We start from the raw sequence: 16,831 nt of genomic DNA, 5'->3' as shown, positions 1-16,831 counted from the left end.
CAAGGCTGCAGGGTCAGGCAGGACTTGTAGGGACGGGTGAATCAAGAGAACAGGTCGAGGGACCACCCCCTGACACTTGGACCCTGCCAGGACCCTCTCTGCAAAGCCCTGCTCCCCGATCTGGCAGAGGCCTCCCCATCTGGCTGGATCTCACCCCCCCAGGAAACCATCCATCTGCATCGTCCTGACTCGGCCTCCCGAAATGGGAGCCGCCACTTAGAAGACCCTGTTTGTGTGTTTCCACTTCCTGATGATTAACGTGGGTAGGTTCATGTGGGGAGAGGTGGTCCTTGTGAGGGAGACTTAAGCCCCCCTCCCACCCACCCACCCCCAAGAGGAAATCTGAGGGGCAGTTAAATGCAAAACATTTCGGACAAATGTTGCTCGAAATGTCCTGTTTCTTAGTCTCTGACCTTACCACCTCTCAATGGGAATGAATCACGAGGTTGCCTTAGCTGTGGCCCCCTGAATCTGCAATACTCGCCCCAGAGAGGTTCACCTGACACCTGCATTGTAATTTCCCCCTCGCACCTGGTGAAAGCTTTTTTAAATTGAAAATTCCCAGACCTTTTAGGAACTTTTAAACCGTGACCTCCTTACTTTTTGTGTTGCCTCGATCTGTTGCTTTAATTTTATGCACTTGTACTATTTACCATTCTTCCATTAGGCTTTTGTGTGATAAATTCTGTTTGGAAAATGGGGCTTAACAAAACACAAAGCCACCTACTCCCAAGTTTGGATTTTCCTGTATGCTTCCTCCAATTTTGCTTCTTTTTTCTTTCAGAAATCCATCCTGATTGACCATGGCATCCGGCGACTGACTTTCCTTGTGGCGCAAAAGGTATTTTGATATCTCTCTCTCTCCCTCCATTTGTGTGTGTGTCTCATAGTTTGCTTTTAAATGCAGTCTTCACGTTATTGCAAATCTTATTTTTAATGGGGGTGAATGGGAGAGGGAGGAGTCCTGTTCATGATTGCTTTTTATTTTATTTGTGCATCTCCAACTGCGCAATAGTTTTTCAATAAGCTCTTTCTCTCTCTCTCAAGAGAATTAATTGAGAATTGAGGATGATGACAATATTGAGCTGCTTGTGATTTTTGCCTTAATTTGTTTTTAATTTATATACTAATTGCTAGCTTTCTTCTGCTCCCCACTCCCCTTTATCCTTCCTGTCACCCTGCTCCGCCTTTCTGTGTGCCTCTCTCTTTTTATTTATTTATTGCCCATAAGGATTTCAGGAAACAGGTCAACTGTGAGGTGGACCAAAGATTTCATGTAAGTAAAAGGTGTTGGTTGGGAGGGATGGGCAATTCCAGGTTAATTTTTATCTTTCAGTTTCTTAGTGTACTTGGAAAGGGGTTGTTCCCCCCCCCCCTTAAATTTAGGTTTAAGTCAGGGATGGACCTGCAGAAGTTTATTTACAGTGTTTACAAATCAGTCCTAAGGCAGGCCCTGCTGTTGGGACTCGTACTCTTAAAAGGACGTAGCATACGAGAAAAAAGAAAAGGGATGGAGGAGGGAAAAGCAAGCTCAAGCACAAGTTCTTGAAAGTTTTGGCCACTGTCAATGTCTTGCCATTGGTAATGTTTTGAGACTCCTCCCAACACCCACCAGCTCAGCCTGGCCAATGCTCACTGATGATATTGGTATTGGTCAACAATAGAAAGTGTCCTTTCATACTGCATCACGGTGTGGTATGCTGGTTTGACATCATCTGATAGAAAGTCCCTACAGAGGGTGGTGAATACAGCACAAGATATTATGGGCTGTCCCGTGAATCGGCTGGATGAAATAGCGGAAGAACGTTGCCTCAGGAGAGTGAGGAAAATTCTGAGGGATGATTCACACCCTGGCCGGCACTTTCTTGATCTCCTGCCCTCGGGCAGAAGATATAGAAGCATGATTAGTCACACCAACAGGGTAAAGAACAGCTTCTATCCATGGGCTGTTAGGCTGCTGAATGAAAAGATAACAACAGGGCAACTGACTTTCGGGTTTGGTGGGTGTGCGTCAGCAAACGAGGGGAATTAAGACTAAGAGAGCTGAGTGGGGGGGTGCTCCTGTAATTTCACTGTATACAAGTTGTACAAGTGACAATAAAGTATTTCAGTTTCAGTTTCAGTGATGGTAGCTGAGGTCCAGTCCAGTAATAACTGCAATAGAGTCACTCCATCCCTGACTTAGACTAATCTGTCGACTGTGGTGCAGCCACATTTCTAGAAGGAGGACAAGACTTCAATACCAGATGAGGCCACCATGCCCTGGGTGCATAGGGGAAAAAATCCTAGTATTCAGTGTCAGAAGAGTAATAGAACTGTAGAGTTGGAAGGGACCCTGAGGATCATTGAGTCAACACCCTGCAAGGCAGGATCGAACCCGTGACCTTGGAGTTATAAGTGCCACGCTCTAACTGGTTGAGCTAACTGGCGTTTATAGTGAAGATGCTTTGCAGGTGGAAGAGCTCTAGGTTAACCCTCCTTGGCACCTCTAATGCAAAGAACCTTGGGTAGCAAGGTTGGGAAGTTTTTGGCCTGAGACCCCATAAGAGCTGTTTCCAGTTTGTCAGGGATAGGGAAGTTGCTGCTCTCTCATAACACAAAGAACAGTTGGTCCATTGCTGACCTATTAAAGAATTTAGCCGTCAGAGATTCTGTGAGCATAGCTTGAAATCTAACCTGGAAAACACATGCCCAACGGGTGAATTATTGCAGATTAGCTGCCCCTTTATGGTTGGGCTGAATTTTTATGTACCCATCTGAGGATTAGTAGGCCTTCATATACTCATAGCCCATTTTAGCTTCTTCAGCCCCCCCCCCCCCAAAGTACATCATGAATTGTGTAACTGTTTGATGTGCTGCGGGTTTAATTGTTGGTACAGTATTTTAGGACAGTGTGTGTGTTGATCATTATGATCAGTTGTTATGCTGTGCACTGTTTTGGATTCTTCATATATTCCAAGTCCAACTTGGCATATTCAGCAAAAATGACCCCATATATCTTATGGTCAGAAATATCTTTAGCTATTAAAGCTCAACAAGCAAACCTTCCCCACTCTTTTTTTTTTACTGTTGTTGTTTTATCTGAGCTATGCTATCAATATTCTCTTCAGTTTACTTCATATATGCAGTGTATCTTTTATTATTAAGTTTTTGACTGTTTTAATTGATCATTTTAATTTTTATGGCAAATCGCTCAGAGGTTTCATTACAATCAAGTGGTATATACATTTTGTTAAATAAATTTTAAAAGTGTGAATTTTTATCCTACCTTTCCTACCAAACAAGCTTTTCGAAGGGTGGATGGGGTCAACAACAGAGCCACAAGCAGTACAAATTAAAACAAAAGCATATTTTAAAAATGTGAGCATCTGAAAACAGCTACTGCAACACAGGCTTTCTTGGTCCAGTTTCCATCTGCTTCTCTCCTTCCTTTGTGTTCCTTCCACTTTAAAAATACATATCACTGGGAATATTTTTCTCTTGTTTGGGGTTAGGACTATTAGCCGCGCTCTGCGGAGTAATAAGAGAGATTAGGCTGCAGGCAAAAGGAAAAGAGCAAGAGTATTTTGTCCCCTGTGTGTGTGCGCACACACACACCAGCCTCTCCCAGAATGCTTTGTGTGGCGTGAGCAGCTTTGCCTGGGTTTTATTGATGGGAGCGAACTTAAAACGCACACACAGATACCAATCAATCAACAGCTTTATGACAGGAAGCAGGGGAAAGTCAGGAGAGCTTAAGCAAGAACCTGGAGGCTTTAGCAAGGAGAAATCAGAGCGGTTTGAGAGAATAAAAATGGATAAGTTGAGGAAAGGGAGAGTTTTTCTGAGTGCTTGCGAATAAATCCACACGCTTTGCCTCCGGGTTGTAGGGGGAAGTCCTGCTTGGATTCCGCGGCGGCAGCTTTTAAAGGCAAAAGGAAGGGCAGAAATGTAGTTAGAAAGGAAAGACTGGGTTGCACCTCAGGAAAAACCACCTCAAAGCCCGGGGTTCGCAGGAAGGAAGCTGCCCTAACGCAGAGAGATTGTTGGTCTGTCTAGCTCATTCTAAGGGCCACCATGGGTGGTGGGCAGGGCAGGAAGCAAGAGAGGGTGGGGGTGGTCTAGGGAGAATCCCTAGGGCCAGTCCAATTGCCCTGGAGGGCCACATTTGGCCCCCAGGACTGAGACTCCCAATCCCAGGTCTAGCTCTAGATTGTCTGTCATCGGGGTGGGGCATGTGTCCTTCCAGCCAGATGATGGGAGCTGTTGTGCCTGGGTATAGCAAGACATGAACTTGGAACGTTTTGCATGTCTGGCTTCTTACAGGGTGACACTTGCCTCCAGCTTCGTCTTCCGTCGCTTCAGTGTCGCCCTTGTGGAACTCAGCTGGGAGGAGGATGGGGACAAAGTCAGGATTCTCTGGGTCTCCCAATTGTTGGGGCTCCTTGCCATCTGCCCCACCAGTTCCTACGGGTACTAGCCTCCACTGCTTTCTGAGCCTTCTTCCTGGGAAATCAAGGCTTGAACTTCTGACCAGACAACTTATGGCTTTGTTCAGATGGGCCGGTTCCTGCTGGTGGAGATGGTCTGTGTTTTGCAGAGGAGGTCTCTTGTGTCGAGAGATTTTTTTGGAGAGCTTCGCCTCATCCTTCTGAGAGTCTTTGGCTCGGTCATTAATAGTCCCTCCTCTTTGTTACCGGACCGCCTGTCAACGTAACTCAGGGGCCTTGGCTTGGGTTTGTTTTGTGTTTTAATTACAGTCTATATAATTAGTTCTCAGCATGTTGAGGTAATAGAGAGCTGCTCCAGCAAGCTTCCAATTTCCTCATCTCATTAGGTTTTTAACGCGATTATTAGTATAATAACCAGCTATGATGATTTTTTTTCTCGTGTAGCTTTCTGCATTCTCCAATTTGCAGGGTGTCTTGATTGGTTAATTTAGGCGAATTATTCTGATTGTCTTGATGATGGTTGGTTGATTAGAACACAGCGGGGGCATAATTCCTCCATCTAGGAAGGGAGATTTCTTTAAATATTTTTTTTTTGGAGGGGGGAATTTTGGTAGCAAAATCCTGAGGATTTGCGTGTTTGTGCGCATGTGCACATTTAGTTAGTATATTTGCCCGAAAATGTTAGATGGGAGGTCTTCTTTAGGGAAAAAATATTAAATCACATTAGCATGGGTGCTAGAAGGACAAATTGGCAGTATTTGGAGAGTAAGGCAAGAGGGGTGGGCATTTTCATTATCTTCCTAATCACTTCCTCCTCCCCCCCCTTACTTTCCTTCTGGAAGCTGTAGTTTGTTAAGGGTACTGTGAGTTGCTAGGAGACTTTTTATAAACTACAACTCCCAGGATTCTTTGGGAGAAGCCATGGCTGTTGAAGTGGCATAAGAGTGCTTTAAATGTATGCCATGGATGCAACCCATATCCTATGATTTTCTATGTCCTATCCTTTTAGGCCTCAACCAACTTTTGCAAATACAGGGGCATACCTCAGCTGCAAACGTCATATTCCTTGAATATCAGTTTTAACAGTCGTGGCTTCTCCTGAGGAATTATGGGAAATGGAGTTGGCCCAAGTGCAAAGAGAATTTTCTCTTGGGTATCCTTATGTCTTCCACACTCCTCCAAACTGAGATTGCTAGGAATGACAAACCAGCTTTAGGCTGCAATGCTGTGTCAGTTTTCACCTGTTGAACTCCATGGGAGGTGTAGTCCAAAACATCTGGAAAGCACCTGGTTGGGAAAGGCTATGTTAAGCCATGGTTTAGTGTGAGATGTGAACACAGACATTAAATAATACTCAGACCTCTGTAAAATATTTGGCTTCCCTGCTCCCTTCTTAAGATTCGTGTTTAAAATCTAAAAGGTTTGGGGTTTTTTTAGAAATGTTTGTATCCCACTTTTCTATTGGAGAGCAATGTTCAAGGGCAGCTTAAAATCAGAAATTAAAGCAACAGCAATCTATTTAAAAAAAACTGGATGACTTTTTAAATGGTGGTTTTGTTGGTGGGTGGTTTAAAGCCAGAGGATCATTATTTTTAACAATGGTGACTACGGTTAGAACACCCTTGCTACCTATAGGTGAGAGAGTAATGGCAGGTGATGTTTTCTGAGGCTAATTTCACTCTTTTTCTTTTTGGGACAGAGGGAATTCCCCAAATTTTTCACATTCCGGGCGAGGGATAAGGTAAGCACTAGCTAATTCACTGCTTCTGTCTTCTGAGTTGGAAATGGATTCATATCCTCAAAGCAACACTTTGCCCAAACACATAGCAAACCAACAACTTTCCAAAATATAGAAAGTGTGTGTATACCTGTGATACAGATACACATCAGTGTAATTATTTGTCTTTGTACTTCTAAGCTTAGCAACGTAATCTTTATACCATTTTTTAATATTGTAATTTACTTTCTAATATCTGTCTATCTGTGTTTATAAATTATATCCTGTCCACTCCTACAAATCATCCAAATATATATATGGTTGGATTTCCATTTCCAGTTTGAAGAAGACAGAATCTACCGCCACTTGGAACCAGCCTTGGCCTTCCAGCTGGAACTCAACCGAATGCGCAACTTTGACCTCACAGCCATTCCATGTGCCAACCACAAGATGCATCTCTACCTGGGTGCCGCAAAAGTCGAGGCGGGTGCTGAGGTTACCGACTACAGGTTCTTTGTGCGGGCAATCATCCGGCACTCGGACTTGGTTACCAAGGTGGGCTTTGCTGATTTATTAGCAGGACGCATGACCTGATAACGAAGTGCTGCGCGTGTTTATTTTAAGGTGTTGCCATTTGCAAGGAACTCTCCATTTATGCGGGGTTTACGTTCCAAGACACCACGCGCTTAAGTGAAATCACATATATTGGGAACGCCATTGAGAAAGCCTGCAAACACCCTCTAATCCTCTGGAAGCCCTTGAAAAACCTTTTAAAAACCAGCAGCACTTACTAGACCACCTGTTAACAGAAAATTCCGAGGGCTCCTTTGGACAAAAGCAAAGACACCAACTAGGATAACTTGGAGCAAAACAGCAGCCTGTAGGCTTGGCCTTTATTGAATACTGTCGCGACAGGACTCCCACCCGCAACAAGATGAAGCAAAATGGAAGTCCAGAACAAAAATTATTAGTTACTAATCCCCCAAACTACACCCCTAAGACTACATCACAACTACATCACAAAAAAGGAGGGGTTGAGGGAGGAGTTGTGGAGGTAACCTGAGTATCTTGTCACCTGGCTGGTTCCTCCTTTCCCCCTCCCCATGAGTCATTTCCAGAGGACAAAAGGGAGTTGGCAGTTTCCTGCCCCCAGAGGGAAGATCTGATCATTGTCCTTTGTTCCAGTCCATGTTAAATCCACTCCCATATACAAGTCCTTTGTGACCTGGATGGTCTTCTGTCTGGGACCATCAAGGTTGTCATGCCAACTGGGTAGGGCTCCTGTGTATGTGCTGGTACGGTTAAGGGATTATGGCCGTCCTGTATCAAACCATCCCCCTTTGATAGTCCTTCCTTCATGGAGTAAAATAAAAGTGGACTGGTTTAAATCCGATGTATGGTTGATTTGCTATGAATTTATAACAGAAATGTCGCGTATGTCGTGTGTGTGTGTGTGTGTGTGTGTGTGTGTGTGTGTGTGTGGTGTTTGTACAAACTGAATGATTTGGGGGGGGGGTCCTGCAACACACCAAACTCTACTCCCTCCAAACCTTGTTCAAACTCCAACTCTCCACTGGCCTGGAAGGTCAGTGTGAAGGCTCCTGGGATTACACTTGCAAAGGCTCATGGGATTGCTAGGTGCCGTTTTTGCCATTTCCACATGCTTCTAGGGCAGTTTTTGCCCTTTTCTGTGCCCCTCCCAGGTTTTGTTTGCGATGAGCGTGTGCACAGTGACACGTGTTTTGAATCCACGTAAATGGGGAGTTGCCTGTATTACATTTTCTTTTTCGGTGTTCTGTCATGTCTCATGTAAATCATCCTAAGAACTGCTTATGGACTTCCCATTGGGGGCATCTGTGAGAACCAGATGCTGGACTAGATGACCCTTTGGCCGGATCCAGCTGCAGGGCTCTTCTTATGTAGAGTCCGTTAATATTTCTAACCATCACTGGCTACTAGGCCCTATGCCTGTTCTTTACCTCCATGAAGCTGACTAGTAGCTGAGAACTGGAGAGGGTGCTGCTTTGCTCAGGTCCTGCTTTTGGACTCTTACGCTGCCCACAATGGCTATGTTCTGCTCCCACTGTCAGAGGCAGCAAGCTGCACAAAACCAAGGCAGGGGAGTGTGCTCTCGTGCTCAGGCCCTGCTTGCAAGCTCATGAGTGGTTACTACGAGAACAGGATGGCTTTGGCCGGATCCAGCAGGGTTCCACTTAACTTCTCAAAGACAAATACATGGAGGATTAAGGTGGCTGCAAGTTGCGAGGCTGTACTCTTCCTCTGCTGTCCCAGGGGCTGTGCCTCTGAACGCCAGTTGCAATCGGGGTGAGTTGCTCTTTTCGCTCAAGCCCTGGCTTGCGAGCTTGACATAGGGGCGTCTGGTTGGCCGCTGGGAGGACAGGATGCTCGATCAGATGGGTCACTGGCCTGATCCAGCAGCAAAGCTCTTCCCTTATCCTTAAATAACAGCTTGGTTTCTCTGCCCGCAGGAGGCGTCCTTCGAATATCTACAGAACGAGGGGGAGCGCTTGCTTCTGGAAGCCATGGACGAGCTGGAGGTGGCTTTCAACAACACCAATGTGCGCACAGACTGCAACCACATCTTCCTCAACTTCGTCCCAACGGTCATTATGGACCCATCAAAGGTAAGCTGGTCCCTTGACACTGAGAGGGAGATACAAATGGCTTTCCACCATCCAGTTAAAAAAACCCACATTATCATTTCCTCAAGCATTTGGGGTGAATCAATGAGGGTGGTTTCTCTTTTGAGGCTAGTACGTTTGGTTTTTTAATTACCTTTTAATGACTGTTTTAAGTCATGCATATGTACGTATGTATTAATTTTCTCCAAGGAGTTCAAGTGGTCCTCCCCTTCCCCATTCTGTCCTCACAGCAACCCTGAGTGGTAGGTTAGGCAGAGAGGCAGGGACTGGGCCCAAGGTCTCCCAGTGAGAGCTTCATGGCAGAGTGGGGATTTGAACCCTGCTGTCCCAAGTCCTAGACTGACACCCTAACCACTCCACAACCCTAGCTTCCAATATTGCATATTTTTGTGTTTCTTGGTAGTCTGGAAACTGTTCTGAGGTCACTATGAAGCCAGACTTCACGAAACTTTGGCCCTCCAGAAGTTGCCATGGAGTCCAGAAACATCCAGAGGGCCACAGGTTGCCCACCGCTGCTATAAAGTGATGATGGAAACTGGATCTCTGTTCCAACATACCAGCATTTGGAACTCTTAACACTGTCTTTGGTCCTTGTTAACCTGATTTGCTGATGATATGACCCCGTCTTTTCAGTATTTTTGCACGAGGCACGATGGTTTATTTTTCTTCTCTCTTTTCAAGCGTTACAGGAAAGTGTGGTTGTTAGTTCAGGATGGACTGAGAGACATTTGCTAGGTTTGAAGTTATGTGCTTGCGAAATATTTGAAAGGGGCTAAATAAAGGAATATGCTTTCCCTCTCCTAAATAAAGGAATATAAAGTGAAAAAATAAAGTGATGAAGGGCGGTCTACAAAACTGGAGAGCAGCTGAGATGAATAAATATTATGTGGGAGAGTTGTGTGTTTGGGACTTGACAGAGATGGGGAATCCATAAGTGTTGTGCTGGGGTCTCATCTGTACTAGGTTTTAAGCAGTATCATACCAGTTTAACTGTCATGGCTTTCCCCCCAAAGAATATTGGGAACTCTTAGAATCATAGAATCATAGAATCATAGAGTTAGAAGAGACCACAAGGGCCATCGAGTCCAACCCCCTGCCAAGCAGGAAACACCATCAGAGCACTCCTGACATATGGTTGTCAAGCCTCTGCTTAAAGACCTCCAAAGAAGGAGACTCCACCACACTCCTTGGCAGCAAATTCCACTGTCGAACAGCTCTTACTGTCAGGAAGTTCTTCCTAATGTTTAGGTGGAATCTTCTTTCTTGTAGTTTGGATCCATTGCTCCGTGTCCGCTTCTCTGGAGCAGCAGAAAACAACCTTTCTCCCTCCTCTATGGGACATCCTTTTATATATTTGAACATGGCTATCATATCACCCCTTAGCCTCCTCTTCTCCAGGCTAAACATGCCCAGCTCCCTTAGCCGTTCCTCATAAGGCATCGTTTCCAGGTCTTAATTTGTTAAGGATGCTGAGAGCTGTTAGGAGACCCCATGCCCCTCAGAGCTACAGTTCTCAGAGTTGCTCAGAGGTCAATCCCTCTTCTTAGGGAACTCAGAAAACGGCAGATTCTCGTGAGGGGCATAGGGGCCTCCTAACAACTCACAGCACCTCAAAGAAACATTCCCGTGGCTGTTTATAGCTGTATGGGACTGCTTTAAAGATATAGTGCAGGTGGGGACTGGTCTAGGGTAGCCCAGAGCTGAAGTAGCAAGTCTGGCTCTTTGTACCACAGGCTGGCTATGGTTCCTACTTCCCTCTGGCCAACCACATGGCTGAGGGTGGGTCGCCCCATGTCTTGACCGCCACCAGTTAGAAAAACTGGATTAGCAGCGTATTTGAAGCAAGGAGTGTGGCAAGGCACTTCTCTGAGTGTTCCGCTTCTCAGGTGCCTCCAAGCCCCGCAGGGGTTTCCTTTTGCAGGAGCTGCGGGAAGAGTGTCCCCCAGAGGGGCTTTGGGAAAAGAGGCAGTTTGAGAGAGAACATTAAGACCTGCCTTCCGATTGCCTGCCTTTTAATATGCACTATTTACCAAACAGCAGTATATTAGAAAGTTTAATAAAACGGCAGAGCAACGGGCCTCCGAGCGGTAATTGCCTTGTTGATTTAAGGTGTCGTAGCTGCAGTGAAACGCAGGGGCGTAAATGCTGTTTTTCAAAAAAGGAAATGTTTGCAGAGAATTTTGCTCTTAATGCTGCTCTCTGGTTTCTTGGAATATTAAGAAGATGGGGGAGGCGAGGATTTTATAAGCTCAAAGAACTGGGAGGTACTTGAATCTAGTCATCTAGTCCCAGGGTGGTGCAACATGTAATCTGAGGGCCACGTGTGACCCTCAAGGCCTTTTTGGGAGATGGGAGGTCTCTAGGACTTTGCGAGAACCTCAGACCTCTTTCCCAAAGCCTGGTGCCTTGCTGAGCTGGCTTTGGGAAGGGAGCACAGGGGCTGGGGTGGCCCTCCAATTTTGACCTCGCTTCCTCCCTGCTGCGCGCTGTGTGCAGCCCTCAGGTACTGCTTGGAAGTACTCTTGGTATGGAAAGTTGGGCCATCCTGATCTAGCCTGGCCCGTTGCTCAGTGCAAGATCCACAGTGGAGGGTGCAGCTGCAGCATCCCTAGCAGTCGTGGTCTGCTATTGAACACCTCCGGTGAGAAAGAGCCCACCGCCCAGGAAGCTGCCATGTGTTGAGGCCACTGGTCCGTCTGCGTTGTCTACAGGAGTGCTTCAACCTTGTTTCTTCTGCTGTTGCTGGACCACAGCTTCCATCACCCCCAGCCATAGGCTGAGCTGGCAGAGGGATCTGAAGGGAGTTGTAGTCCAACAGCAGCCGGGGAGCCAAGGTTGAAGCCGTTCAGGTCTACTCTGAATAGAGGCCGCTCTCCAGGGTTTCAGACTGGGAAAGTCTCAGCCCCACCCAGAGATGCCAGGGATCGAATGCGAGACCTTCTGCATGCAAAGCAGATGCTCTGCGAACGAGCCCTTTACACAGGAGGGAAAATTCACATAGTTTGTACAAGTTTCACCCACACCCTGCACAACTTGCAGTAATGGTTAACCTGGACCTCTCCATGACCAGAGTCTTTTCTTGCCCCCATCATTCAGATCGAAGAGTCTGTACGGAGCATGGTGATGCGCTATGGCAGCCGCTTGTGGAAGCTCAGAGTCCTCCAGGCGGAGCTGAAGATCAACATTCGGTTGACGCCGACCGGCAAGGCGATTCCCATCCGGCTCTTCCTGACCAATGAGTCCGGTTATTATCTAGACATAAGTCTGTACAAGGAGGTGACGGACTCCAGAACAGCACAGGTGTGGCATCTTAAATCGCGCAGCTGTGGGATTACATTTGACAGGGGGAGACAACTTCTCTTTGGTTATTATTGTTTTTCAGGTTCCAGCTTCGGCGTTTCAGCTGGTAAAGAATGGAGATTCTACAAAACAGCTCCGTTGATGCTGCTTTGGGAGTTGAGAGTTGTAAGGAGACACCCCCCCCCCCGTTCCCCTCACAGAACCACAATTCCCAGAGGGGCTGACTGTCAAACCACTCTTGGAATTGAAGCTCTGTGCAGGGAATAGGGGTTCCTGCTAACAGCTCTCAGCCCTCAGGGGAAACTGCAGATTCTCTAGGGCAGCGGTTCCCAGTCGGTGGCCAGCAGATCCTGGGGGTCCTTTTAACCTATCCAGGGCATCTGTGGCACTGCCGATATAACAAAGACTACCACAGAGACATCAACATATTCAAAAGTGGGGGGCCCATGTCTTGGCTTTTGAAAAACTGTGTGTGTGTGTTTGTCTGTGTATGTGTGTGTGTCTATGGTACTTAGCTAATTGGGAACCACTGCTCTAGCAGACACAATACTGCTTGAGATGTGTGGTGCAGATGGAGTCTAAAGGAGACACATGTATAGAATTCCCTGCCACATGGCCAGCTGATGGCTACCAGCTTGGATGACTTTTAAAGTGGGGTTAGACAAATGGGGCAAGGCTCCATTCTGCCTCCTCTAGTAGAGAGGTTCTGAAAAGGGTCAAGGAGAGAAGGCTTAGTTTAGAGTGAAATAAATACAATATTCTACAGTTTAGTGTTAACAGGTAATGTGTTAGAATACATAATTATATTTATTTATACATTCATACTGAACCTTTTCTCCAAGGAACTTGAGACGGCGTGCATGGTTCTCCATTTTATCCTCACAATAACCCTGTGAGGTAGGTTAGGCTGACAGATCACCCAGTGAGCTTTCATGGATTAGAACCAGGGTCCTAGGGGTTGCCGAGGTTTACCTTGCCTGGGCTGGTTCACTCCAGCAGAGATCCCTCCGTGGGCCAGATCACGCGCGCACCCCTGATTTCCGGCGTCTGCACAGATACGATTTCCAGCTTCTCCACAGATGCAATTTCCGGCGCTGTGGAAGCAAGTTCCTGCGCTGCGCTGTGCCGGTTTAGCACAGCGCGTAGGGACTCGCCAAGCTGGCAGCTCGGTTTGGGGGTGGTTCGTGGGCTGGTTAAACGACCCCTGTGGGCTGCTTGTGGCCCATGGGCCTTAGGTTGCCAACCCCTGCTCTAACCCACTGCACCGTGTTGTCTGCCTGTATTAGTGCTTTGCCTAACTGCATTCTGCTCCATAACTGGAAAGTGGCTGGTTTGGGGGCTTGTTGATAAATGGCGCCAGCGTTATTATGAAGACTGAGCATGTGTGTGTGTGTGTAGGGGGAGCGGTGGTTTGTGCCGCAGCACACATTTCTGAACCAAGGACCACTGCCTGGAGAATACTAGCCTCAAGAAGCCATTCATCCCATAGCCTTTCCTGTATGGTGGGATGTAACAACACAGCCGTGGGGCCTTGTCTGATGCACTAACGTCAAATTGTCTTTAATTGTGGGTGTGTATCTCCTCGTCTAGATTATGTTCCAGGCTTACGGCGATAAGCAAGGGCCACTACACGGAATGTTGATCAACACCCCGTATGTGACAAAGGACCTGCTCCAGTCCAAGAGATTCCAGGCGCAGTCATTGGGGACGACGTACGTCTACGACATCCCCGAAATGTTCCGACAGGTATGAACTGCCCACCTGGACTCGCTGCTAGGACACGAATCCTTGTAATAGTGGGAAACCATGGTTTCCTGTTGCATCTGAACCAAGCAGTGAAGAGTGGGGGGTTTTATATTTGTAAAAATGTAATGAAAGCATCTTATTATTTCTCTCTTCCTTCCCCCAAACACCTTTAGTCTTTAATTAAACTCTGGGAATCCATGAAAGACTTTGCGACCCTGCCTGCTCCTCCGCTGCCTTCTGACCTGCTGACATACACAGAGCTGGTGCTGGACGACCAAGGCCAATTGGTGCATATGAACAGGCTGCCTGGAGGAAATGAGGCAAGTTCCAGTAGGCTGGCTGACTGTGGCGTGGGTAATATGGGTGGAGCTGGGGGTGGCAGAATGAAACTGGGCAGTTGGCATCCTGAACAGGGAGCTCAACAGACCCTGCGGCATTACCATGGATCTGACCTGCAATGCAGCTCTCGGGATTTCTGAAATATTTGTGGGGTTTTTTTTGCTTAAGGCATTTCTTTCTCTCATTTTTTACAGTAATTTTAAATTGGTTTTTGCATGACGTAACAAAACAGAAAATAGAAAAAGGCCCTCCACATTGCATTGGTATACACCAGGCTTCCTCAACCTTGGCCCTCCAGATATTTTTGGCCTACAACTCCCATGATCCCTAGCTAGCAGGGATGATGGGAATTGCAGCCTCAAAACATCTGGAGGGCCAAGGTTGAGGAAGCCTGGTATACACGATACTGTGAAACATCATTCAGGATAATCCCAGAAGGGCTGTGTGAGAAAAAAGGAATTAATGGAACAATTGCATTAAGCCATGGGCCAGAAATGTTTAGGTATGATGTCTGCCCACAGGGGACGTTGGAAATCTGGAGGATGAATCCCACTGTCCATATGAGTGATAAAGGTGATGGAAGGGTGCCAAATTAAAGAGAAAGGGTTCTTAGATGTTACCTCCCCTATTCCATAACTTTCTCTGCCACCACTAGATTCCAAATTCAGCTAAACCCTGGAGACTCTATATATATACCCTTTCTCCCTCCGGTGCCACCAAGCAGATATCTTTATACCATACCTGTTGCATGGTGTCCGGAAAGAGCAACAATAGGTTTATCCCTGGAATCTGGAGGGATAATTTGCTGAACTATGGTGGAAATTTCCTAGAATACTTTCCACCAAAAACCATGCACAATCAGACATTCCCACCACATGTGGAGATAGCCCTCCCACCTCACCCCATTCCAGCAATCTGTCGAATTGTTTGCATTTCCAAGCGCTGTATATAAACACAATCTACAGAAAACAGGACGACAGAACAGTAAGAATTTATCATAGAACCGAACACTTGGAATGCCTGGGTTTAGGGGAAGGGTCGTAGCCGAGTGGTGGAGACCCCCCTGCTTTGCACATGGAACATCCCAGCTTCAGTCACCAATGGCATCTCTAGGCAGGGTTTGGAAGGGCAACCCTGGAGATCTGCTGTCAGTCAATGTGGACACATTGGACTAGATACCCGTGGTCTCGTTCACTCTTAAGGCATAGTCCTGTGTCTCCTGTCTCTTGTTAGACGTGGACTAACATTTTGGGGAAGGCAGTGCCAGAGCGTCCTCCTTGTGTGCAGAGGGTTCAGTCTCCAATGGCATCTCAGGCAGAGCATCCGAAATCCCGGACACCAGCTAAGATGGGACTGCTGGTCTGACTCAGTATAGGGCAATTTTGTATAAATATCTGTCCCAGGATAATGGGTCTGTTGGGCAGTGTTGGGGTGCTTTTTTTGTTATTGTTCTGCAGAATTTTTTCAACTCTTCCCACCTGATTGGTGTTCAGGAAGGTTTAATATCCTGGAAAACATGCCTTGCCGCTGCTAAATTGGAAGGAAGGGTTTTAAGAGACATCCTCCCAGTGCCTCCGCAACCGAACCCTTTAAAAATGTTTTAGGTATTTTTCTTCTTGCAAGCGGGGACGGTGCTACAGTGCAGCAGGAAGGTCTCGGCATGTTTCTGCTCTCCCCCCTCTCCTCCTTCCTTTTCTTCTCTCATTTGGCATTTGGAGTGGTTGGAGGCCAGGGGAGAGTAGCCCAGATTCCCAAGGGACCGAGCTGTGCTCTGGCTGAAATTACTAGCGCAGAGGCTGCCTGGGCATGAACATGTACTGTTTACTCTGCCAGTATGAATACAAATAGTCTTATTATATGGGACCCTGTACCCAAAGCCCAACCGTTCAAGCTCGTGCGCTCTGTCTCTGTTACAAGCACACACTTCTCTCCCTCTCTCTTTAACCCCTGAAAGACTTTCTGTGTGCCTTGGACGGAAGCTCCTTTCTCCTTTTCCGAAGTACCCACAAAAGTTTGTGGAATGGGGTATTAGGGGAGAAGGCTCAGCAGGCAGAGCACCCCAGGTTCAGTCCCCAGCATCTTAGAACCATAGAATTGTACACCTGGAAGAATCCTCGAGGGTCATCTTTTGCCCAAAGTGGCGCTCAAACCCACGACCCTGGAATTGAGAGTCTCCCGGTTTCCCGACTGAGCTCTCCCACATACTTATTTCCAAGCAGGGTCCTTTATTCACAGCCACAAGGACTGGAAGCTTTATTTTTAGGGAAAGGGCCAGCGATCAGTGTTGGAGCGTCTGCTTTGCGTGCAGAAGGTCTCAGTTTCAGTCCTCTGCGATGGGAATGAGGTCTCTCCTGACAAACTCTCATCAGCCTTTAACAAACTACTACTGATCCTAGGATTCTTCAGGGAAGCCGTGATTGCTCAAAGTGGTTTGATACTGCTTCAAAGGCGTAGTGCAGATGGAGGCTTACAGGGGCAGAGCTTTAAGTAAGGAGAAGAACCAGCTAGACTCAGGCCTGCCATTCTTGGCAGCAGCCACAGATTTAGCATAATGTTTTGTTGACCCTTCTCTGGGACGCGGGTGGCGCTGTGGGTAAAAGCCTCAGCGCCTAGGGCTTGCCGATCGAAAGGTCGGC

At 47.0% G+C, this 16,831-nt stretch overlaps 1 protein-coding gene across 10 annotated transcripts in view; it reads left to right on the top strand.

Moving 5' to 3' along the window:
- Positions 1-16,831, top strand: part of ACACA (acetyl-CoA carboxylase alpha) — a 198,692-nt gene that overhangs the window by 104,705 nt on the left and 77,156 nt on the right. For 7 of the 10 annotated variants that reach the window (XM_083587362.1, XM_083587369.1, XM_083587365.1 and 4 more), the window contains 8 exons: positions 785-841; positions 1,232-1,276; positions 6,130-6,171; positions 6,487-6,702; positions 8,637-8,792; positions 11,907-12,110; positions 13,701-13,856; positions 14,030-14,176. In XM_083587362.1, the coding sequence (XP_083443488.1) occupies positions 785-841; positions 1,232-1,276; positions 6,130-6,171; positions 6,487-6,702; positions 8,637-8,792; positions 11,907-12,110; positions 13,701-13,856; positions 14,030-14,176 (1,023 nt within the window). The remainder of the gene's footprint in view (positions 1-784; positions 842-1,231; positions 1,277-6,129; positions 6,172-6,486; positions 6,703-8,636; positions 8,793-11,906; positions 12,111-13,700; positions 13,857-14,029; positions 14,177-16,831) is intronic. The other 3 variants (XM_083587367.1, XM_083587366.1, XM_083587363.1) reach the window with 1 other exon arrangement.

This window comes from Podarcis filfolensis (genome assembly GCF_964270895.1).
Source record: "Podarcis filfolensis genome assembly, chromosome: 15".
In the NCBI taxonomy this organism is placed as follows: Eukaryota; Metazoa; Chordata; class Lepidosauria; order Squamata; family Lacertidae; genus Podarcis; species Podarcis filfolensis.
Note: the sequence above shows the minus strand (reverse complement) of the source record. Positions and strands in the feature narration are given on the sequence as shown.